The sequence below is a fragment of the Perognathus longimembris genome, chromosome 1, assembly GCF_023159225.1.
Source record: "Perognathus longimembris pacificus isolate PPM17 chromosome 1, ASM2315922v1, whole genome shotgun sequence".
NCBI lineage: Eukaryota > Metazoa > Chordata > Mammalia > Rodentia > Heteromyidae > Perognathus > Perognathus longimembris.
In genome coordinates, this window is record NC_063161.1 from 7,840,838 (window position 1) to 7,864,397 (window position 23,560).

General features: G+C 61.9%; 2 protein-coding genes and 1 long non-coding RNA gene across 4 annotated transcripts in view; 2 read left to right on the forward strand and 1 right to left on the reverse strand.

The window, feature by feature from the left end:
- Card10 (caspase recruitment domain family member 10) overlaps positions 1–748 on the forward strand; it is a 26,834-nt gene extending 26,086 nt beyond the window's left edge. Inside the window, 1 exon segment of the mRNA XM_048355875.1 lies at positions 458–748. Coding sequence (XP_048211832.1) covers positions 458–689 — 232 coding nt within the window. The 3' untranslated portion in view covers positions 690–748.
- Positions 1–865, reverse strand: part of LOC125358614 — a 6,462-nt gene extending 5,597 nt beyond the window's left edge. Inside the window, exon 1 of the long non-coding RNA XR_007212341.1 lies at positions 822–865. This is a non-coding gene — a long non-coding RNA (uncharacterized LOC125358614). The remainder of the gene's footprint in view (positions 1–821) is intronic.
- A 3,412-nt stretch (positions 866–4,277) lies between these two features.
- Mfng (MFNG O-fucosylpeptide 3-beta-N-acetylglucosaminyltransferase) lies at positions 4,278–14,584 on the forward strand. 2 transcript variants are annotated; one of them, XM_048355848.1, is made up of 9 exons: positions 4,278–4,529; positions 7,585–7,633; positions 7,894–7,996; positions 8,537–8,690; positions 10,561–10,646; positions 11,977–12,142; positions 13,088–13,173; positions 13,926–14,028; positions 14,134–14,584. In XM_048355848.1, the coding sequence occupies exons 1-8, from the start codon at positions 4,293–4,295 to the stop codon at positions 13,990–13,992; spliced, it is 948 nt and encodes a 315-aa protein (XP_048211805.1). In that variant the 5' UTR covers positions 4,278–4,292; the 3' UTR covers positions 13,993–14,028; positions 14,134–14,584. The 2 variants fall into 2 exon arrangements, with proteins under 2 accessions (XP_048211805.1, XP_048211796.1); XM_048355839.1 differs by having other exon boundaries at positions 13,926–14,583.
- The last annotated feature ends 8,976 nt before the right edge of the window (positions 14,585–23,560 follow it).

Genomic DNA, 23,560 nt, shown 5'->3' on the forward strand with positions numbered 1-23,560 from the left:
AAGGTAGGAGGAGGCCTGGACAGCCTTGTCCTTGAACCCTCCTCTCCTGGGGCTGCAGGGCAGCGGGTGGTAGGCGGGCGGGGTGGACTCCACCCTAGAGGCGGGGAGGCCCAGTCGGGACGCGAGCGAGCCCGCGTGTCCGGCGCTCCGCTCACGCCCCGGGGTCTCGTGGGTCCCTCCCGAGCAGAAGCACTGCCTGCTGGAGCTGGGCGCGCGGGGCGTGCACGAGCTGGTCCAGAGCGAGGTCTACCCCATCGTCATCCACGTGGAGGTGACCGAGAAGAACATCCGAGAAGTCAGGTGAGGCGGCCGGACCCCCCCCCCCCGCCCCCGCCCTCCCCATCCGGCTCCTCCCTCGGACAGCCGCGGCGGCTGTGTGTCCGCCCGCCGTCCGTCCGTCCGTCCGTCCGTCCGGGCCCCGTGCTGACCGCGGCCGCCCGCTCTCTCCCCGTCACAGGGGTCTGCTGGGCCGGCCGGGCTGGCGGGACTCGGAGCTGCTGCGGCAGTGCCGGGGCGTGGAGCAGGCGCTCTCGGGGCTGCCCTGCTCCTGGGCCCGGGTGCCCGCGCACGCGTGGGGCCACGCCGAGGAGCTGGCCAAGGTGGTGCGGGGCCGCATCCTGCAGGAGCAGGCCCGCCTCGTGTGGGTGGAGCGAGGTGCCGCCTGCGGCAGCAACAGCAGCGAGGCCTGAGCCGCCGGTGCCCGGCTCTGTTCTCCGTCTGATGCCCGGGCCTCCGCCATCAGATACTGGGCCTCCTCCAGCTGATGCCCGGGCCTCCACCATCAGATCTGGGCCTCCTCCAGCTGATGCCCGGGCCTCCACCATCAGATACTGGGCCTCCTCCATCTGATGCCCGGGCCTCCGCCATCAGATACTGGGCCTCCTCCATCTGATGCCCGGGCTTCCGCCATCAGATACTGGGTCTCCTCCATCTGTTGCCCGGGCCTCCGCCATCAGATACTGGGCCTCCTCCATCTGATGCCCGGGCCTCCGCCATCTGATACTGGGCCTCCTCCATCTGATGCCCGGGCCTCCGCCATCTGATACTGGGCCTCCTCCAGCTGATGCCTGGGCCTCCTCCAGCTGATGCCCAGGCCTCTGCCATCAGATACTGGGCCTCTTCCATCTGATCCTGGGCCTCCTTCATTTGATGCCTGGGCCTCCTCCATCTGATCCTGGGCCTCCTCCATCTGATGCCTGGGCCTCCTCCATCTGATGCCTGGGCCTCCTCCATCTGATCCTGGGCCTCCTCCCGCACGGCAGACGCTGCCGTCCAGCCGCCCCCCTGCCTGCGGTGGAGGGCGTCCTCTCATCCTGGGTTCTCGGGGTTCTCCAGCGTGGGCCCCTTGGCCTGGCCTCCTGCTCGCCTGGTGGTCCCTGGCCTGTGACATCAAGGAGAGCAGAGCCTGGCATCGTGCTAGCCCTGCACTTGCTGCTCCGGGCCTTCCTCGCCCCCCACTGTGGTCTCAGGGCGGGTCTGTGTCCCCTTCTCGAAGGTTTGACCTCACTCCTGTGCAGGGTTTGCACATCAAGTTCTCATAAGGGGGAGGGGGCAGGTGCTGGTTCTGCCCCTCCCCCCGCGGCGTGGGAGCCCCGCCTCCTCAGCCCGGAGGCCGCCCCCCCCACGTGACTCCACCCGTCCATTTCCCCTCTCCCATTTATACGGCTACGTGTCATGTCCAGCCCCGCCCCCCTCCCCTGGGCACTAACACATGTGTGTTCTCAGCACACATTGTCCTGCACCCTGCCTGGGGTCGGGGAGGGGGGGTGGGGGGGGACAGGGGCGCCGGCTACTTGGCCACCAGAATGTATGCCCGGAGGTTTCTCGCGGGCCTTTGTCACTAAGCTGCACACTGCGGAACATTAAACACTGTTTGTCATAGATCAAGTGGCGTCTGCCTGCTCACAGCCCTGGCCTGGGGCTTCCCCTTCCCGCCGCCCTCGGTCCCCACCCCCAGCCCAGGCCCCCATGGGGTCAGATTTCCCTCCTGACTCTTCCCAGAGCCGCCTGCCACCTGTGCCGTACGTATCGGGCATCACCTTACCTGCCCCGGGCGGCAGGCGGGGGGACCCCGCGGATGGGCCAGGCCGAGTCCCGGAGCCCGTCCCCCAGAGAGGACAGCCACCTCCAGCAGGAGCAGACTGACTGGACGGGAGCCTCTTGGCCTCCAGGGCTGGCAGTCCTTTCTTCAAGAAGCATCTCTTGCCTGAGCATGGTGGTTCATGCCTGTAATCCCAGCTCTGGGGAGGCAGGATAGCAAATTGGAGGCCAGTTTGGGCTACACCGTGAGACACACTCACACACGAAACAGAACAGGAAAACCCACCAGAGTTCAAAGGAACAGAAGTATTCCAATCTGCAGGTGGCTGTCTGGTAACAGCGATGCATCTGCTAGCTCCTGCGGGGGTGGGGGTGGGGTGGGGGAACGCAGCTGGGGCTGGGGTTCAGCTTGGGCTGTGTCTGTGGGCTGTGTGGGGTGGGTACGGTGGTCAGGGGCAGGTGCCCAGGCTGGAGAAAGGGGCAGCAGCGTTGGGCAGGCCAGAGCCTCCTGGGGGTGGGGCTGGGCCATGATTGACAGACAGGTGGGAAATGGTCCTGGGCTTAGGAGGAAATGAAGTGAGGAGGCTGGATGAGGAGCTCCAGCCCTGTCCTTCTTGAGGGGGGGGGTGCAGAGAAGGACATGTTTGGGGGGGCTCTGAGGCCAGCTCTTGGAGGGAGAGGAGGGGAAGAACTGCTTTTCTGGCACGGAGAACGGGTGCAGAGTGGAGGGTTTGGTTGTTAGACCTGAGCGAGAGCCAGTTCCTGGGCGTGTCCGCCTGGGCTCCCAGCGGCGGTTCTCACCTCTGTCCCGTGTGCTGGGCACGAGGTGTGGGGTGTGGACACGCGAGCCACAGCCTAAGAGTGTGCAAATGGAGTAGGCCACAGGCTGGAGGCTGTGTGTGTACGTGTGTGTGTGCACATGCGTGTGCGTGCGTGTCCTGGGTTTTTCACTCCAGGCTGGTGCTCTACCACTTGGGCCACAGCTCCACGTGCAGCTTTTTTGGTGGTTAACCGGGGATAAGAGTGTCACCGGCTTTCTTGCTCAGGCTGCCTTCACATTGCGGTTTTCAGGTCTCAGTCACCCAATCTGGATTTGAACCCCCCCCCCCCCCCCCCCCCCGCACAAACCCTAGGACGATCCCTTTTGACGCGTGTTCTAAGAAGGCAGGATGGGGAGGGACCTGACTGGGGCTGGCCCTTGGGGCGGCCTCCCTTCTCCCAAGCGTGGCTCAAGAATGCTAAGTGCAAAGGTCCTGAGGGAGGTAGTGTGTCCAATGAGTCGGGAGTCCAGCCAGTCTTGAAGTTGAGGGTTCCAGCGCAGCGTGGCAGGAGGTGGGTGTTGGTGAGCAGGAGCCCAGTCCCGGGGGGCGGGGGGGGAGAGGCTTGGTGGCAGCGGTGCTCCTTGGCTTTTATGTTTGCTAAGATGGGATCTGGGACAACAGAGCAGAGACATGGAAGCAGGACACCGGATGGACAAAGGAGGGGTGTGTGTGTGTGTGTGCGTGTGTGTGTGTGTGTGTGTGTGTGTGTGATCTTGACCTTGTACAGAAACAGGATGGAGGCGGTGGCTGGAAACGTCTGGAGGAGAGGTAGCTCCGGAGTTTGCCGGGTGAGCAGGCCACAGGGTGGGCGGCAGCCCGGCCGGGCCCCATGGACAGGAGCCGGGGCTCCACCCAGCGCTGAGATGATCAGATCCCGCTCCCGCTCCCGGGACTTGCTAGGAATCGAGGAAGAGTGGAGAGGGGCCGTCGGGGGAAGGCTTCCTGGAGGAGGGGATCCCCTCTGGAGCCTGGGGGGGCGGGGGGGGGGAGGGATCTGGGCAGGGCACCCAGGACACTGCGCCATCATGGATGCCTTGGGGGTGGGGGGCATGTCTGTGGGTGAAGGCTGGAGGCCCCCTCCACCCACCCCAGCACCAGGCTCCAGGATGGCAGCTGGCAGGGCGGGCCGCCCCTCAGCAAAGGGGGTGGGGGGGCTCGGCCACCTCTGGGGCTCCAGGCCTGGCCCCGCCCCCAGGGCTGAACGGGGCGGGGCCGTGGCAGGAGGAGGGAGCAGGTGGAGGCCCGGCAGACGGCGGCGGCACTCGGCCGCCACCCCGGAGCCCCAGCAGTCGCCTCTGCTCCCCGGGCCCGACCCCCATGCCTGCCGGGCTTTGGCGTCCGCCAGGGTCTCCCACCCTGGGCTGAGCCGTCGGGGGGGGGCGGGGGGGTGGGTGGAGGGGGTGGGGTGGAGGGGCGGGGTGTCCCAGGCCGATGCGGAGCCGGCTGCTCCGGAGCCTGGCCGGAGGAGCGCTCCTGGCCCTCGTGTGCTTGGGGCTCCTGTGCCTGTCCTACCGCTCCAGCCCGGCCCACCTGGGGTCCCAGGAGCCCCCCGGGCCCTGGGAGCTGAGGCTGCAGGACGTCTTCATCGGGGTCAAGACCACCGGGGCCTTCCACCGCTCCCGCCTGGAGCTGCTGCTGGACACGTGGGTCTCCAGGGCGCAGCCGCAGGTGAGGCCGGGGCGCCGGGGTGATGGAAGGGTCCGGAGGGCTGGGGTCGGCGGCCCGCGGGGGTGGATGGAGGCGCTGGGGCGGGCGGGCCTTCCTCCCTCCCAGGCCGGGTGGGGTGTGCCAGGGTTTCCTGTAGCTGCTTCCTGAGGGGCGGGCTAGCGCCTTGCAGGGTGGGGGCGTGGTAGCCTGGGCAGAGGGTGGGCGGGAAGCTGAGGTCAGGAGTGTGCGCAGATGTGCACACACACACGCGCGTGTTAAGCACACGACAGGTGGCGGGGGGGGTCATGGCTCCTGCACACTTGCCCCTTACACTTGTCCCTTCCCCAACCCAGACCCTGCTCCAGCACGGCCAGGGATGCGGGGGCGCTGCACTTGCACACATGCCACGTGCACACACTTGCACATACACACGTGTGTGTGCGCACACACATCCTGTTCTCACTGCCTGCTGGCCCTGTAGGGAGAGGTGACAGTCTTTGGAGGGGACGGTCCCAGGAGAAGGGGCAGCCAGTGACATCCTGGTGGGGAGCCCCCTCCCCTCCCTCCTCCCCGTGAGCCCTTTCCTAGCAGGGTCCCCCTCCCCCCAGGCCCCTGCTCTTCCGGGAGGGGGGGGTGGGGGAGGGCACGCAGCTTCACCTCTGGGGGAGACTCTGGCCTCTTGGGAAGCAGGCAAGGCCAGCTCTGGCCTGCCGACCTTCCTGTTCTGGGGGGCTGGTCTGTGCGTACCTCCAGCTTGGCTGCTCGAGGTCTGAGGCTCTTTCCTGTCTTGTCTTGTTTACTGGCGGGGTGGTGCCTTGTCCGGGATGAGGAAACTGAGGCCAGGAGGGGGAAGTGCCTGAATAGCGTGGCCCAGAGGCCCGAGGAAGCAGAGTCCCGCCGGGCAGCTGGTCCCGTCCTTTTCCACGGAAGCTGAGGCCCAGGGAAGCCTCCGTTGTTTGGGCCAGAATGGGCCCTGGGACCTTCAACCTGGAGACGGTGCCTGGCAGGCACAATCCCTGTGTCCTGGGAGACAGCTGGGCCAGGGGCACCTGCCAGCCGCCTCCCCCCCAAAGGGCTGTGTGTCGATCTAATACCTCACCCCACTTGGCCAGCCACCCTCATGGGGGACATTGATTTCCCATTGATGGGGGAAGACGCGGTGAGGTTCAGCCGAGGTGGGAAGTAAATTCACCAAGTTGGAGCCTGGAGCAAGTGAATCTGAGGATCCCAGTTGGAAGCTAGCCTGGGTAGGAAAGTCCATGAGACTCTTAACCTCCAATGAACCATCCAAAAGCCAGAAGCAGAGCTGTGGCTCAAGTGGCAGAGCGCTAGCCTTGAGCACAAAAGCTCAGGGACAGCGCCCGGGCCCCGAGTGCAGGTCCCAGTACCAGCACAAAAAGGAAAACAACAACCACAGGCAGGGCGGAAGGCGGGGGGCAGGAACACCCACTCTGGCGGTCTCGTCACTTGACTGACTCGTCTGTGTGATCGTGGGGCTGTCCCTCCCCCCCTGTAGGCCGGTCCCATTCCCGGCTTGTAGAGCACCAGTGCTCAGGACCGGGCCTGAGCTGGTTAGCTCTTGCCTGGGTGCCCTCCTGGTGAAGAGTGGTGGGTGGCAGGTGGCCTTTGCCACAGCAGGCTTTGTCCCGGGAGAAGGGGGTGGGCTGGGAGGCAGTTCTGTGTGTGTTGAGCTTGTGGGACCTTTCTCTTCTTGCAGTCCCCTGGGGGAGGGGGCGGGGTGGAGGGAGCCCCAGTCTTCAGCTGGCAGATGGCCCCCCACCACCCCCTCCCCTGTCCCGGCAGGCTGTGGGCTCCTTTGTTTGCCCGCCTGTGAAGTTTTAACCATTGTCAGGGCTTTTAAACAAATCAAGTGCAGCCCGGGGCTTAGGGGGAGGCTCTGCCCTTCTCCGTGCCAGCTTCAGTGGCAGCTGAGCCGCCGGGAGCTCCTGGGTCCCCTCCCATCCCTGGGCTCTGCTCATCACCCTGCGCCACCACCCTGATATATTCTATTCGAGCGTGTTGGTTCCCCAGCAAAGATTCCTGCAGCCTCTCCAACCCACGCTGCAAACCTGAGGGTGTGTTTGTGTTTGCCAGGGATCGGAGTAGAAAAGCTCCTCGCCCCGCTTGCTCCAGGCCTCGTCTGGTGGCCTGGCTTCTCACGCAGGCTCCCTTGAGGGCTGTGTGGTCAGCGGGCCTGAGGCCGGGAAAGGTGACCGACGGCCTGAGGCCCAGCAGAGGGCGCTGTGGGCTCGCCTGGGGCCTGGCCTTGATGGAAGGGGCTGGGGTGGAGAGGGACGGTCCTGAATCCTTTGCAGGGTGGGCTGGGTGGGTGGAGGGTATGGGAGAGAGGAAGTGCTTGGCCCGATCTTTTATTATTTGTCTTAAATTGTGTTTGTGTGTGTGCAGCTGGGGAGCAAGCCCTAGGCTCCCTGCATGCCGGGCACGTGCTTTATCACTCAGCCACGTGCCTTTTTAGAGGCTTGGCCATTGCTGTTGGGGATGGGGGTGAGTCTCAGGGACTCAGGAGGCAGACCCCAGGGAGAGGGGCGCCCCCCCCAAGGGAGCCAGGTGCTGGGACAAGGACACAGACCCGAGCAAGACCGAGGCCCCCATGGTGGGGCTTTCTGGTGGGAGAGACCACAAGATGAACTTCCGTTACCAAGGCTGACCTTTAAGAAGGTGTTGGCAGGCCGTGGTGCTGGATGCCATCATATTCCGGTCCTCCGAGGGACAGCAGGGCTCAGGAGTAGGCCTGTGGCCATGGGCCTGGTTCCCTCCTCTCCTTTCCTGTGCCCAGCCCTGTCTTCTGGGACCCCACGTCTCAGTTTCCCCTGAGATACAAAGGATCCCCGAATCACAGTCCACTCCTCTTTTTACACACATCTCATGGCTGTACCCGGTCGCAGGTGAGTGTTTTTCCAAAGCTGGGTTGTGTGGTATGCTGTCACGAGGAACACACTGACTGTGAGCATGTGGTCACCCGAGGAGGGCAGCGGTGTGTCGTCCATGGTGGACTGGTGGCCCACCGGGGGCTGCTCGAGGCCTGACTGGACTCCTGATGCCTCCTCCTTTCCAGACATTTGTCTTCACCGACAGCCCAGATGAAGGCCTCCAGGAGAGACTTGGTAACTGCCTGGTGGGGCAGGGGGCCTCCACTATTGCCAGGGCCTGGTGGGAGGTGGGGGCGGAACAAGGTGGGAGGGGGAAGGGGAGGGAGGTTAGGAAATCGTTGGTGGGTCTGTGCTAGGGAGGGGAGCAGACACGGAGCGAGGGCCATTGGAGATGGCCCCGGACTTAACTTCCTGTCCACCAGCTCCGTGGGCCTGGGCCTCAGTTTGGTTGTGGGGAAGGAGCTGGAAGGGTCCCCTGACTCTCCCTTCTCCAGGGTCCCACCTAGTGGTCACCAACTGCTCCGCAGAGCACAGCCACCGGGCTCTGTCCTGCAAGATGGCTGCTGAGTTTGACGCCTTCTTGGACAGTGGACTCAGGTGAGTGCCAATCTGTCTCTTAGGCCAGGTGACCCTTGCCTCAAGCTAACCCTTGGATCTAGAGTCGTGTCGAACACTTGAAGACATGAGATCTGTCTCATGTCACAGGACAAAGCCAGCTCGGGCAGAAAAGTCCCGAGACTCTTATCTCCACTTAACCAGCAAATAGCCGGAAGGGGCGCTGTGACCCAGGTGGTGTGGCACCAGCCTCCAGTGAGCAAGCTCAACAGTAATGGGGGGCACACACACACGGACACACGGACACACGGACACACACGAATGAAAACTTGGAAGACACCCCTGGGCTCTTGGGGTCTGGTTCACCCACTCCCAACTAGCAGGCCAGGTTCAAAGCCCGCCCCTCACTGAGCCTGTGGCCTTGGGCGATGGGGACACCTGACTCAAAACCTGCATGGGGCCTTCGCGGGTAGCCAGCCCCTCCCGCGCAACCTGCAGCTTGACGGGCCCGGGGCAGGGCTGCTCACGCACGCACGCACGCACGCACGCACGCACGCCTGCTGTCCCCCTCCCACCCCACAGGTGGTTCTGCCACGTGGACGACGACAACTACGTGAACCCCAGGGCGCTGCTCTGGCTGCTCGCCGCCTTCCCGCAGGCCCGCGACGTCTATGTGGGCCGGCCCAGCCTGAACCGGCCAATCCGCGCCTCCGAGCCGCTGCCGCGCAACCGCACGGTCCGTGTCCTCCGGTCCCCTGGTCCCCTGGTCCCCGGCTCTCTTCCGCCCGCGCCTATTGGCTGTTGCTCGCGGAGGGCGTGGCTCCCAAGGGGCGTGGCCACGTCAGGGGCGGGGCTTCCACGGGCGAGGCTATAAGTACCGAGCCAGAGCAGGGTCCGGGCTAGAGGGTTGGCGCCGCGGGGCAGTGAATTCCAGTTTTTTAATTTGACCCATCCCTGCAGGTTTGGGTGGTGAGTTCTCCCTTCTGGGGGGGTGCGGGGGTTGAGGGGAGCTCAGTCTCCTCTAAGAAATTGGGAGATAAAGTCCAAGTGAGGGGCTCCTTGGGGAAGTCAGGAAGGACACAGGTAAACTGAGGCTCCCCAACTCCATGTCTGGGCCGCTGGCCACCTGCTGGCTGCTGCCCATTGTAAAAAATGCTAGAGAACTTCCGGGCCAGGTGAGAATCGCTGGTGCTCCCAGCTGCAGCCGCGTCCCCCACCCTCCACCCTTCTCTGCCTGATCAATAACCGGCGCTTAGACACCCGGGGGGAAACTGGCCCAGAACCAGCCTGGCCTGCAGCCCTGCTGGCCGCTCACCAGGGCTGCCAGATCCAGCATCCTAACAGATGCCGGGTTACGTTTGACCTTTGGGTAAATTCTGGACATTCTTTTTTTTAAAGTACATGTCCACGGCCATGGTTCTCATCTTGTCTCTAGATCCCACTGGGCTTGAGGGGTTGGAGTGGCCCAGGCTCCTAGGGCTCCGCTTCCCGACCCCCAGGAAAAGGCAGCTAGGAGGTCCCCTCTTTGGAAGGCTGGGTCTGGTGCAGGAGCCAAGCCCGCGGTGGGGTGCGCCATCCCTCCCCCAGGTCACCATCTGCTTCACTGGGGAAAACAGAGCCTTAATTATCAGCAGCTCGTTAGCTCCTGAGCCTTAATTAAATCCTCCTGGGCCCTGGGGTGTGTGCGTGGGGGGGGGGACGGGTAGCAAGGGTTCCTCCAGGCTCCCCACGGCTTCCAGCCTGACTGGCCACCAGGCTTGAGCGGTTCACCTCAGGGGCTGAGCCCTGCCAACTGGAGCCCATCTTCCTGGGTTTACACGCCAGCCCCGCCGCTGCCTCACGTTTTGACCCGGAATGAAGTCATCTGTGTTGTGCCTCAGTTTCCCTAGCTGCGAAACCGGCGGTAACCGTCTCTGTTTGCGCTGTGTTCTGAGCATGGGTGATCGGCAGTGTGGTCCGCTAGCCAGCTCTTGGGCTGGATGGGTGTCACAGCCGCTAGCCAGCTCAGCCGTTGGAATCTGACGCAGCTCGGCCGTGTTTCTGAGCCACATCTTTCCTGTGCACTTCCGTGCCCTATCGGGCACACGTTAGCCCTGTCCCCAGAGTGAACCCTAAAGTAGCCAGGCCTGCTCACATGCTGACTGGGCCCATCATTGTTATTGCTGCATCTTGGGGGATGAACCCCATACATCCGGCACGGAGGGACTTGGAAGACGCTAACCAGGGGGGAGTTTGTTAGACCACAAGATGGCGTAGTCCTGCCGGGCCCTGGTGGCTCACACCTGGAATCCTAGCTACTCAGGAGGCTGAGATCTGAGGATCGAGGTTCCAAGCCAGCCCAGGCAGGAAAGTCTGTGAGACTCATCTCCAATGAACCACCAGAAAACCCAGAAGTGGCGCTGTGGCTCAAGATGGCAGAGCGCTAGCCTTGAGCGAAAGAGCTCAGGGACAGCACCCAGGCCCTGAGTTCAAGCCCCAAGACTGACAACATTAAGAAAAAAAAGAAAAGATGGCACAGTCCGAAGGGCAAAGTGTTCCCCCAGAGCTTTATATGAAGCCACGGGTAACGTTGGGGGTCTTCAGTGTCTTGCTGTTCCTCCCCCCAGAGGCTGGTACAGTTCTGGTTCGCCACCGGGGGCGCTGGCTTCTGCATCAACCGCAAACTAGCTCTGAAGATGGCCCCGTGGGCCAGGTAAGTCAGGACCCCAGGATGGAGGGGTGCGGGGCCCAGCCATTGCGGCCAGCGCGGGAGAGACCCGTTCCCCTAGCGGCTAGCGAGAGCAGGAGAGACCACCCCCATTCACTGGATTTGAGAGTCATGAGTGTGCGGACAGGCAGCCATCCGCATACCTTCTCCCACTCAGGAATACACAGGCCTGTCACACCCGGGGGCGGGGGAGGAGGATCTCTGGGAGCCTCAGTTTCCACATCTGTCAAATGGATCTGAAAATATAATGCCCCTGGCCATGTAAAGGTTTAGTGAGCGAATGTCTGAGCTTCGTCTACGAGGAGCCAGGGCCACCTCTCCTGTCTGAGCGGCCTGGCTGCTAGGGGAGGCAGGGGCTCTTGGAGGGGGGAGAAGAGCCATTTGGTTTGGAGACAGGAGGGCTGGCTTCCTGGAGGAGGCAGCCTCTGGTGTGAGCTAGCCCTAGGGAAGAGAGGAAGCCCAGGGAAGCAGGAGTCCTGGCTCTGCGGATGGATTCTGGCCTTGCCAGAGCGCCCAGGCCTGCCTGAAGGTCTTTCTGGGCCGGCTCTTATGAACACCCATGGCCATGAACTTGTAAGGAGCTTGTTTTGTGTGTGTTGGTCCTGGGGTTTGAACTCAGGGCCTGGGCATTATCCCTGAGCTTCTTTTACATAAGGTTAATACTCTACCACTTGAGCCACAGTGCCACTTCTGGCTCTTTCTGGGTAGTTTACTGGAGATGCCAGTCTCACGGACCTTCCTGCTTAGGCTGGCTTTGAACCCCGATCCTCAGATCTCAGCCTCCTGAGTAGCTGGGATTACAGGCGTGAGCCTCAGTGCCCGGCTTGTATGGTGCTTTGACTCTGGCCTTGGCCAATGCTTCTACAGCTTTGAACACCGAGGCACTGAGAGGTTCAACAAGCTGAAGGTCATCCAAGTTCAAGGCCCCTGGCTGCTGGGTTTGCTCTCCTTCGATGGAGCGGAGAGGGCATGTTGCCTTAGGTCTGGTCTAGGAGGGGCTGCCCGGGGGCCGAATGGTACCTTTGAATGGATTAGAAAAAAATGAAGCTGGCCCCCGTGCCTCGCGCCCATCATCCTAACCGCTCCAGAGGCCGAGGTCCGAGGCTCACGATCCAAACCAGCCTGGGCCAGGAGAGTCTCGTCACCAACTGGCCACTGAAAAGCCAGAAGCGGGGCTGTGGCTCAAGCGGTGGCGCGCCGGCCTTGAATGACAAAGCTGAAGGACGAGGTGGCCCCGTGGGAGTCCTCCAGGGAGGCTGAGGAGGGAGGTCACAGCCCACTCTACCCCCCCCCCCGCCCCCCTCCTCCCCCTCAGTGGCTCCCGCTTTGTGGACACCTCCGCGCTCATCCGGCTTCCCGATGACTGCACGGTAGGCTACATCGTGGAGTGCAAGCTGGGGGGTCGCCTGCAGCCCAGCCCCCTGTTCCACTCCCACCTGGAGACCCTGCAGCTGCTGGGGACCGAGCAGCTCCGGCAGCAGGTGAGCTGGCCACAGAGGCCGGGGTGGGGGAGGTGGGGGGGGGCGCGGCTGCCTCAGGGCCTGTGTTGGGGTGGGAGGTGGGGGCCCTATGGGGGGGGGGAAATCAACTGGACAACGGGGCCTGGCAGCGTCCTGTTGATGGGAAGCTGAAGCCCAGGCAAAGGACCCCGAGTGGCAGATACTACCAGGGCCTTGGAGATGGGCCGAGTCTTTTTGTGCCGGTTGTGGGGCTTGAACTCAGGGCCTGGGTGCTGTTCCTGTGCATTGTTGCTCCAGGCGAGTGCTCTACCACGTGGGCCATAGCTCTACTTTGGACTTTTTTGGTAGTTCGTGGGAGACGGGGGTCTCAGGGACGTTCCTTCCCCGGGCTGGCTTGGAGCCGGGCCCCTCAGATCTCGGGCGTCCGAGGGGCTGGGTTCGGGAGTATTTCTGGCGGGAGGCTGGCGTCTGGATGCAGCACGAAGGCTGACGGTGCACACCTTGTGCAGAGGGGGACACGAGGCCCAGAGAGGTGGCATCACACAGCTAGTGTGGGCAGGGGCATTGGGGCCCCAGCTGACCCCCCCTCCCCCCCCCCCGATCCTGATGTGTGCCACAGGCGCTTAGCCAAAATCCGGCCCCTTGTTCTCCTGCAGCCGAGATTGCAGATGGGGTTTGCAGCCTGGGCTGGCCTGACAGGGCTCTTCCCCGCCCCAGCTCAGTCCCGAACCCCAGGCCTAGGGGGAGGCTCAGCGGCCAGGTGTGGTGGGGACCTGGGGGGGGGGTCTGTGGGTGTGCCCCCTCCCCAGGCTGTCCAGTTCTGCTCCTTGCAAAGCAGCTGGGCCCCAGGGTGGCGTTCCGCACGGAGGCCTGGCTGCCTCCGACGGTGTCCGAAACGCTGTCTCTTTGAGGGGGTTCCCGGCTGGACCGCCCCCCCCCCCCGCCAAACTGCTTTTCTCTGCCCAGGTCACACTCAGCTATGGGATCTTTGAGGGGAAACTCAACGCCATCCAGCTACAGGGCCCCTTCTCTCCTGAAGAGGACCCCTCCAGGTGAGCACCGTGCTGCGATTACAGGATGAGCGCGGGGGGGGGGGGGGAGGGCGCTGAGCTCAGATACCCAAGATGGGGGAGGGTAGAGGGGGAGGAGCACATCAGCCAGGGGCGGATGCCAGGTCCCGTCCAGCTGCAGCGTCGCTGTGTGACCTTAGGGATGTGTCCCGCCCTCTCTGGGCTTCCATCCCAGCGCTGGGAGGCTGGCTGGCGAGGGGAGGAGCTGAGGGACTCTGGTCCCTGAGCCTCCACTGTGGTTCAGGGGCTCCTGGGGCGTTGTCCTGTCTCTCTCTCTCTCTGAGGAAGTCTTGGGGTTTCAGGCCTTGGGGATTGGGCGGGGAGTTTTAGTTGTGATTTGGAGGGGTGTGTGTGTGTGTGTGTGTGTGCGTGTGTGTGCGTGTGTGTGGCCTCAGTGCCGGCTCTGCCGTGCCCTGCTGACTCCCCGGGTTTCTCTGAACTGGACTTTCTGGCCTAGGGCCACTTTGGAGGCCCATGGGGCGTAGGGCGCTGTCTGGAGACAGGTCTGGGGGTAGAACCCGGGGGAGCCTGCTGGAGTCTCGGGGTGGAGGCTGGGATGCTGCCCAGCTCCTTACAGAGCGGGGTGCAGGCAGGGCCGGCACTGCCCCCCCCCGTGGTGATCGTCCTTGCTGTCGTGGGGGGCGGGGTGGGTTGAAGAGGGGAGGTGGGGAGGGGAGGCCGGGAGGGGAGGCCGGGCTGACGGTTACCCTTGTCTCTCTCTGTCCCCTCCGCAGGTTTCGCTGCCTTCATTGTCTCCTCTACCCGGAAACGCCCTGGTGTCCTCCGCGGGTGACCCGATGACCCGGAAGTGCTGGGCAAAGGTGGCCCCGGCTCCAGCCCGCCCCGCCTCCCAGGGCAGCGCCGAGGCCCTGGCGGGGCTGCGGGCGGCGGGAAGGGCCGGGCTCTGGGCGGCTGGCACGGAGCGCGTCCCGGGGCAGGGCCGGCGGTGGGCACGGAGGCTCCGGGCCGGACTGCCTGGGTGGAGGGTGGGAAGCGCGGTGCTGGACTGGCCCCGTAGCCTCCCATCGGTGAGTCCCCTCACCTCCCCGGCTCTGGTCCCCGGGTCGGGTCTCATGTTGCTGAAGGAACGCAGGATGGACAGATGGACAGACAGATGATGGCCGCAGAGCCGGCTGCCTCGGTGCTCCTGGCCAGGTTCTGCTGAGAGGCTCAGCACGCCGGGCCGATAGGGAAGCTCGCGATGGCTTGCCAGCCTGTGGAGACGGGGGACCCTGCTTGTCCTCCCAGCCCCCTGCCGCCCCCACCCCACCCCCCGGGCTGTGAGAAGCCGATGAGAAGAGCAGAGCCGAGGAGAAGTTCACGAGGGTGTGGGGGATGTGATGGCTGGCGCTGGGGCAGCCGCTTTGCCACCACGGAGGAATGGCCAAGGCCAACTCCACAGCTGTGGTCCCCCCCTCCCCCCGCCAGTCACGGATTATGTAAGGAATTAAAGTCGCTCTTGGTGCAGATTTCTGCCGTCTGCCAAGTGTCCCAGTCCCAGGCCCCTGGACTCTGGCCGGCTTGTGGCACGGGTGGCGTGAGGAGACAGGCTTGCAGAGCCCGAGCGATGAGTGTGGATGAGTTGCGGGGGCCTCCTGCACGTCGGTGGGGAAGTAGGCGTGTGTCACACGTGCGCCTGACCTGGGCGTGGCTCCCGCTCCCCCCCCCCCCCCCCGTGGGGGCCTCAGCACCCCCGGGAAGGCAGACGGCGGCCAAGGAACCCGGGAGTCAGATGTGCAGCGTTTGGCAGCCACGGCAGGTGCTGGGGAAAACCCACATTCCTCTGGACCTTCCGGTCCCAAGCCAGGCGCTGTCAGCCTGGCCCCTCAGGAGGCCGAGATCTGAGGATCGCGGTTCGAAGCCAGGCCACGCAGGAAAGTCCGTGAGACTCTTGTCTCCAGTGGACCACCAGGGAGCCGGAAGCGGCGCTGTGGCTCGAGTGGCAGAGGGCTGAGCAGCAAAAGCTCAGGGACGGCGCTGGCACAGAAAAAAGGGATGATAAGTTGGGGCACGGAGGCCTCTTCCCCTTGTCCATGTGCCCAGCTGGGGGCTCCGGGATGTGGGGGGGAGGTTCTGAGGGCCGGAGTCCCTCAGCCAGGGCTGTGTCCAGGAAACTCAGCCCCCCCACCCCCCGTTTTCTGGGAGGGAGGAGCCTGACGTCCAGGGGGAGCTGCTGCCGACTTCCGGCAGGGCCGGGGGTGTAGGCTCTGCTGCGTGGCCGTGGGAGTGGGCGTGGCTGTGGGCATGGCCGTGGGAGTGGGCGTGGCCGTGGGAGTGGGCGTGGCCCCCCGCCCGCAGCTGGTGGGGACGCAGGGCTGCCCTCCCCAGCGGCCATCCGAGTCCTCCCTCCGCAGGACGGCTGGCCTGGTTTTTGAAGCAGCAGCAGATTTGGGGGCTGTTCCGGGAGCACGGGGGGTCAGCTGGAGGGAAGAGGGCTCTGGCCATCTGCTGCCTCCATTGTCCCAGAATAGCTGGGGGAGGAGGGGGAGCCAAGTCAGCAAGGGTGGAGGGGGGACGGAGGAGGGGGAGCCGGGTTTAACCCTCTGTCCGCTGGTGTGCTGTGTGTGAAATCCTGTGTCTGTGCTAAGGGACCACGGGGGGGGGGGTAGGTGTGTAAGAGGGGGACCCCTGTGACCCTCTGTTATCCTGTTGCTGTGCCCTTCAGCCTTCTCACCTCTGCGCGTGTGTGTGTGTGTGTGTGTGTGTGTGTGTGTGTGTGAGAGAGAGCTCAGAGTCTGCCCCTGAGCTTTCTTTGCTCAAAGCTGGCGCTCTACCCCTTGAGCCACAGCTCCACATCTGGCTTCTTTGGAGGTTAATTGGAGATCAGAATCTCATGGGCTTTCCTGCCCAGGCTGGCTTTGAACCCCCATGCTCAGATCTCAGCCTCCTGTCAGCCTCTTTCCCCTCCGCTTGCAGGCCAGGCCTGGCCTCCTTACAGTGGAATGAGCTGAGGGCCACAGGTGGCGCTGACCCTCGGTTCCCGGGGTTAGGGGGCAGAGAGCAGGAGCTGGGCCTGGGGCGGCTGTGGGCGGGGCCTGGGGCAGCTGTGGGCGGAGCCTGGGCGGCAGTGGGCGGGGCCTGGGCGACCATGGGCGGGGTCTGGGCGGCAGTGGGAGGGGCCCAGGGCTGCTGTAGAACTCACAGGTCATTTGTAGCACCCTCAAAGGTGTGAGCCAGTGGTGGGATGTGAGCCCTGTGTCGGATGGAGAGGGGCCTGGGCCTAACTGTGACATTGTGGGAACCAGGGGTCAACGTGGTGCCCACCCAGCCAACCCTGAGCACAGTTCTGGAGGACTGAGGACCTGCCTTCCCCCTCCCCCTGCCCCTCTCCCCTTCCCTCCCTCTCTCTCTTTCCTTCCTCCTTCTCAGTACTGGGAATTGAACCCACAGTCTCATTCTTTTTTTTTTTTTTTTTTTTTTTTGCCAGTCCTGGGGCTTGGACTCAGGGCCTGAGCACTGTCCCAGGCTTCTTTCTGCTCAAGGCTAGCACTCTGCCACTTGAGCCACAGCGCCACCTCTGGCCATTTTCTATAGATGTGGTGCTGGGGAATCGAACCCAGGGCTTCATGTATGCGAGGCGAGCGCTGTCCCGCTGGGCCACATTCCCAGCCCCGCAGTCTCGTGCTTGCAGGTGCTCCGAGTGCTCTGCTGCTCTGCGACGACCCCAGCCCTTTGCCCGCAGCGCGGTTTGCAGACAGCGCCCTGGGCTTTCGCTCAGGCTGACCTCGGACCACGAGCCTCCTCCCTCTGCCTCCCTCGGGATGGCAGGCATGTGCTACCGCGCCAGGCCCCCCGCCCGGGGACCCTCAACGAGCAACATGGCACTTAAGGAGAGCCGCGCCCGCCACAGCGCGGGGCCCGGCCCGGGGCGTGATTCCGAGCGTGCTCTCAAAGACGTGTTCGAGAGCGCCGAGGAAACTGTGAGCCGGCTGCGTCAGGTGGCGTTTGCAGTCGCCGGGGACCGCGATGGAACTGGGTTATGTGGAGGGATGCTCTAATATGTGAGTGATACGGCCTAAAATATTTATGGGTGAAATGTTAGGGTGCCTGCTGGGAACGGCTGACAAAAGCGGGCCTGAGGGGAGGCATGAAAAGCTGGCAAAGCGGAGGAATCAGAGCCGGGGGGGGGGTGCACTGTCCCCCGCCATGTGTCTTTCAAACTTCGGGGTTGGGGGTGGGGGGAAGTTCACAGGTCATAAAGCCTGCCTGTGGGTGTTCCTCCTCCATGGCTATGCCCCCCCTTCCCCTCCCCTGCTTCCCCTCCCCCTCCCCCTCCCCCTCCTCTGCCCCACTTTCAGGCCGGAGCACATCTGTCTCCATCCGTTCTGCAGTCCTGGCTCCACTTCCTGTCCCCCCCCGCACAGCACCTAGAGATGTTGGCAGGATGCTGGCCTCGACTGATGGGCACCCCCCCCCCCAGCCTGTGCTCCCCAGACCCACCCTGATATCTCCAGTTCTGAACACGGGTCCCAGCTGCTCGCACGCAGCTCAGCACCCTCCCCCTTCCTCCCTGTGGCTCCCCTGCTTCCCTCCGGTGTGTGTGGGGGTGTTAGACACTGCCCCCCCCCCCCCCCAGGCCAGAATCCAGGGCCACGGGCTCTGCGCGCCAGGGACGCGGTGCTGCTGCCGGGTTAGAGGAATCCTCACCGGGAAGATGGAGGGGCGCGGTCAGCACCACGGACAGAGCCAGCAGCAGCCTGGCCAGCTCCCTGGCCCCGACCCCGCCCATGAGGTCAGGGGGCGCCACCCTCATTCCTGTGTCAGGAGCAATGATGTCCAGGGGGACCCCATCCCTCCGCAGGCGCCGTCCTGATGTCCGGGGGGGGGTCACAGCCCTTCACAGACACAGTCCTGGCACTGCGCAAGTGTCCCCGTGATGTCGCCGGAGCTGGCCAGTCCTCTCGTGCAGTGCCAGCCTGAGCGGTGGACACAAATCAATCCCCAGTCATGGTGGGAGCAGTGTGCTCTGTGGTTCCCATGAGACCCAGGACGGCTGGGTGTCCAGCCACGGGACTGGGGCCTTGGAGAGAAGGGGCCCTACCGCTCAGGGTGTCAGGAAGGGCTGTATCAAGCTTTAGTCCCTTTCCCTTGCAAATGACCAAGACAAACGTGTCCGGTCTCAGTGTGCCGCAGACTTTATCTTCCTTGGAGACGCTAAGCTGCTATTTCCTAATGCCCATTAAAACATTGGCCTAACGTTGTACTGTGAAGGGATTTGCAACTTAATTGCATTTGTTCATAAAACAGAATTAATATCGAATGAATAACTTGCCATCCGGAGAACTAATTCTGACCCTGTACTATGACAAATCTATTTATGCTTTAAAAATCCTCTCAAAGAAAAAAAAAAGAGCACCGATTCGAATAACGTAGAATGACATGAAAAAAGTCAGACATTCACTGTATGTCTTACCACAGATCTTACCACACACTACAAAGTTTATTTTTCCTCCATTCTCCAACCCACCCCCCCGCACCTCCAGAGGTATGGCTACAAAAATTCCCAGCTGAAAATTCTTTTTCCTCTTCTCAAGAGAATCTAACAAATCTGGGTGCCAGTAGTTCACATCTGCAATCCTAGCTACTCAGGAGGCTGAGGTCTGAGGATTGTGGTTAAAGCCAGCCTGGGAAGGAAGGTCTGTGAGAGTCTTAGCTCCAATTAACTAGCAAAAAGCTGGAAGTGGAGCTGTGGCTCACGCGGTAGAGGGCTAGCTTGGAGAGAAAAAAAACCCTAAGGGACAGTACCCCGAGTTCAAAGCCCAGGACTGCCCCCCCCAATAGAAGAGCATTGACATCCATCTTCACTCACACATCCTGCGATGGTCTAGAGACACAGTCACAATCTGTGTACAAAACCCACACCTAACCACACACACCTTCAACTTTAATCAAGAAGGAAAACGAAACCCCGTTATGAGCAAATCAGGACCCAATTAAAAGAGAGGAATGGATTACAAGCACATTAACTACATTATATTAATGTATGTTTGTAATTAACCACTTACAGTTTTCAAGACGAAGGGAGCTATTTTCTTTTTAAGAAGGAAGTCTCCTAAGTGAACTAACTTATAAATAAAGCGAGGAGGGCAAATCCCGCGTGCTCTTCGCAGTTGCTGATGTAATATTTATACTAATAGATAATAAAGACTTACGCAGATGAAACGTGATGGGACAGCCCAATCAGGAGCCATTAAAGGCACAGAAGGACAGGCGGCGGCGGCTTCTCAGCTTCCTGTAATGGCAGCTTGCTTCTGTTTTCTGGCACAGGGCCTTGCCGCTGCTCCAGCCCAGCCCCCCCCCATGGTGTGTCCTCCGCTGCCCCCCTTCCACCCCACCCCAGCCCGGCTCTCCAGTGACACATCCCACTGTCTCAGATGGCTCTGAAGCCAGGCGCCTCCTTAGTCTTACCCAAACGGGGACGCCTGTGCCGTGGCCTTCCCGCCCTCTGAGGATGGGCCAGGCTGCCGCCCACTCCTCCTCAGCACCTTGGGGTTCACACATGGATTTGCCCAGGTGATCTGCTCGCTGCCAAGCGTGGGACCCACTGCTCTATAAAGATCACCTGGAATCTGCTTGCCACCTATTAGCCATCCATCACCCATCCATTCACCATCCCTCCATCATCCAACCATCCATCCACCATCATCCATCCACCCATCATCCATCCATCCACCCATCATCCACCCATCCACCATCATCCATCCATCCACCCATCATCCATCCATCCACCCATCATCCACCCATCCACCATCATCCATCCATCCACCCATCATCCACCCATCCACCATCATCCATCCATCCACCCATCATCCATCCATCCACCCATCATCCACCCATCCACCATCATCCATCCATCACCCATCACGCATCCTTCATCATCCCTCCATCATCCAACCATCCATCATCTTTCCATCCATCCACCATCATCCATCCATCCATCCATCCATCCATCCACCCATCACCCATCATGCATCCATTCATCATCCCTCCATCAACCAACCATTCATCATCTTCCCATCCATCTATCCACACACACCCATCCGTTCATCTATCCATCCATTTAGCTATCACCAATTCATCCATCCATCCATCCTCCTACCTATCCATCAAGCTCACATTTATTAATACCTATGCCAGATGCCGAGTCTATACATTATTGTTTCCCTAATGTTCTAATTTACATTTAACTATTTGTGTGTGTGTGTGTGTGTGTGTGTGTGTGTGTGTGTGTGTGTTGGTACTGGAGCTTGAACTCTGGTCTCACACTCTTGCATAGGTTTTATTGTTGTTGTTCGTGGGACTTGAACTTGGGGCCTGGGCGCTGTCCCCGAGCTCTTCAGCTCAAGGCGAGTGCTCTATCACTTTGGGCCACAGCGCCACCTCCTCTTGCATAGGTTTTTTTCACTCAAGGCTTTGACACTTGAGCCACAGTTCCACGTCCAGCATTTTGCTGGTTAATGGAAGTTAAGACTCTCACAGACTTTTCTGCCTGGGCTGGCTTTGAATTACGATCCTCATATCTAAGCTACCCGAATAGTTAGGATTATAGGCACAAACTGCCAGTTTCCAGTGCACACTGAACCCAGCCATTTGCTTTAAATACCATGGATACATGGGCTAGGTACAGTATGTCGAATACCTATCAAAAACAGCTTTTACTTTTATTTCTTTGGTAGCACTGGGGATTGAGTCCTGGACCTTGCGCTTACTAGGTAGGTGCTCTACACCTTGAGCCATAGTCCCAATCCCCCTTTGCATTGGTTTTTGAGGTAGTTTTTTTTTTTTTTTTCTTTTTCTTTATGGTTGGATTGGCCAGGGATGTGCTCCTCCTAACTTGTGATTCCAGCAGTGCAGGATGCCACCAGCAGGGGGTGCTCTTATCCCACCGCGGGCCTCTCTCCCAGGCCTGTGGGGGGGGGGGTGGGGTGGGGTGGGCAATCAGGCTGGGGGACAAAGGACTCATGATGCCCTTCCCCACCCCCATGAGACCCAGGGGACCAGCCTGGGGCCCAGTGGTCGGGAGACTGTCCCACCAAAGTTTCCCTACTGTACCATTGCCCACTGCGAGGTCCCACTGAGTCCCTGGGGGGCCTGGGGTGGAGGCCACCGCGGTCCTCGGGGACGGTGGCCATCTCGATGCCCACCTCCAGCCAAGAGGACCGGCCTTCTGAAACTGCCCTTCGCCTGTGTGGCATGGAACCCCCCCATTGCGCCCGTGCCCCTGGCCTCTTGGGAAGCTGCCCCGGACAGCAGAGAGCAGTTGAGATGAAAAGACAAGGAAGGGTCTAAGCTGGAGCTCGCCTATCCTCACCGCCCCCCTCCCGCCCCCCCCTCCAGCTGCCCCCTTCCCTGCTCTGGAGCAAGTGAACCTGTCACCTGTGGTCGGCCTCCCCGGGCCTGACGGTATGAGGAAGTGCAAAGGTCCTGGGACAGGGTGATGCCAGGGTGAATGCTGACTGGGCTAGGGCCATGGAGGAGAGGGGGCTGGGAGCCCCTGGGAAGGGCTGTCTCCCCCCCCCCCCAAGGACCCAGAGCAATGTAGGATGGAAGGTCTGTGTGCGTCCTGTGTTCCGGCGGCTTCCGGGACGGGGTAGTACGGTGCCTCTGGTTTGTGCCTTGGACTGTGCATCTGAGTCCATGCCTCCCCCCTCCCCCAGCCCCTCCTGGAGCCTTGGTACGGAGGTGGGCGCAGCAGCTGGGGACGCGGGTGGGGCTGCCAGGAAAGAGGCTTAGCCCTCGGTGCCAGCCAGCCCGGGGATTACGCGCGCGTGTGTGCGTGTGTGTGTGTGTGTGTGTAGCTGAACATGGGGCGCCCCCATGCTGACCCGGCTGCACCAACACCCTGAGCCCCTCGACTGCGCTCTCCTGGGGTTCACGGGGATTCTTCTGCCAGGGCCGGAGGGAGGGCGCTGCCTGGGCCTTGGGGGGGGGTGCCTGGCGCCCCCTGAGAGACAGGGTTCCTTGGCCTTGGGTTTGACAAATGTGTGTGTGTGAGTGATGGGGTCTTTGTAGCGTAGGATGGACTCAAACTTGGTATATTCATCCTTCAGCCTCCCCCTCCCCCCTCCTCCCCCTCCCCCTCCTCCCCCTCCTCTTGCTGCTCCCTGCGTTTTGAACTCTGGACTCTCTCGCTCTTGCTTGGCTTTTTTGCTCACAGCGGGCACTCTACCACCTAGGCCACCTAGCCGGCTGGCGTTGGCCGGTTAATTGCAGATGGCGTCTCTCAGACTTTCCCGCCCAGGTTGGCGTCAAAGCCCAGTGCTCTGGAGTAGCTAGGATGACAGGAGGGAGCCATTGCCAGCGCTGGAGTTCAGGTGCGGCCATCACGCCTGCACCCGCAGGGCTCTCTGTGTGTGGTGACACTAGTCCCCTTTCTGCATCGGTGGCTTCTTTTTTTGTTGTTGTTTTTCTGTCCACAAAGTCTTCATTTTAATGTGGCCTGGCTTATACTCTTTTTTTCCTCTCGAGGCTAATGCTTCAGTGTCGTCTTTAAGGCCGCGTGGCCGGCTGTAGCAGCGTCCTTTGAACCTGTGAACCATGGCTAGGCCGGACACCACGTCCAGGCCGGGTCCAGCCTCCCCAGGGGCAGGGAGGAAGATCCCAGACCACCCGCCCCTGGGACAGGGGATCTGTGTCCCCCTCCACCCCCTGCCTTCCTTCCCCAGGGTGGGATTTGGATTTAGGTTGAGCTGCAAGATTAAAGCCAAAGAGATTAAAAGATTACCCCTGACTGGAAGGCAGCTTGAGCCCTTTTCCTAGGAGTCAGTGGGGGTGGACCCCTTCCCGCGGAGACCCCGCCCCACCCGACAGGCCCTCCCCTTCCTGTCGAGGCCACGCCCCTTCCAGTCGACCCTCCCCTTCCGGGTAAGGCCACGCCCCCTGGGATGTTTGAGTCCTGGGGAACCTGAAAACAAGTGTTCACCTCTCTGGGGCGAAGTCTCCTGAGTTTGGAAGGGTGCGGGGAGCTGAGCTGGCTGGCTGGGCGGCCGCACCAGGGCCTCAGGGGCTTCCAAGGCTCTGCCAGCTTCAGCAGGGAGCTGGTTGGAGAGGCAGAAATCTGGGGACACACAGGAGAGGGGCAGGGCTGTCACTTCTACAGACTCTCCAGGGAAATCTGGTCCTGACGTCCAGGGGTGTCTTTAGTAATGGTGACGGCTGGTAATTGTTTAAAGACTTTTAACTCCACTCACCAGTGGCCTCCTTTTCTTCTTCTTTTGATTGTGCTGGTCGTGGGGTTTGAACGCAGGACCTGGTGTCGTCTCTAAACTTCTGTGCTCAAGGCTAGCACTCTACCACTTACTTGAGCCATGGCTCCACTTCTGGCTTTTTGGGTCGTTCACCGGAGATCAGAGTCTCAAAGGCTTTCCTG

Coding starts and splice junctions, on each gene's coding strand:
- Mfng (XM_048355848.1), top strand. CDS start 4,293: ATGCGGAGCCGGCTGCTCCGGAGCCTGGCCGGAGGAGCGCTCCTGGCC. Junction 4,530..7,584: donor TCTCCAGGGCGCAGCCGCAG/GTGAGGCCGGGG, acceptor CCTCCTTTCCAG/ACATTTGTCTTCACCGACAG. Junction 12,143..13,087: donor CCGAGCAGCTCCGGCAGCAG/GTGAGCTGGCCA, acceptor TTCTCTGCCCAG/GTCACACTCAGCTATGGGAT.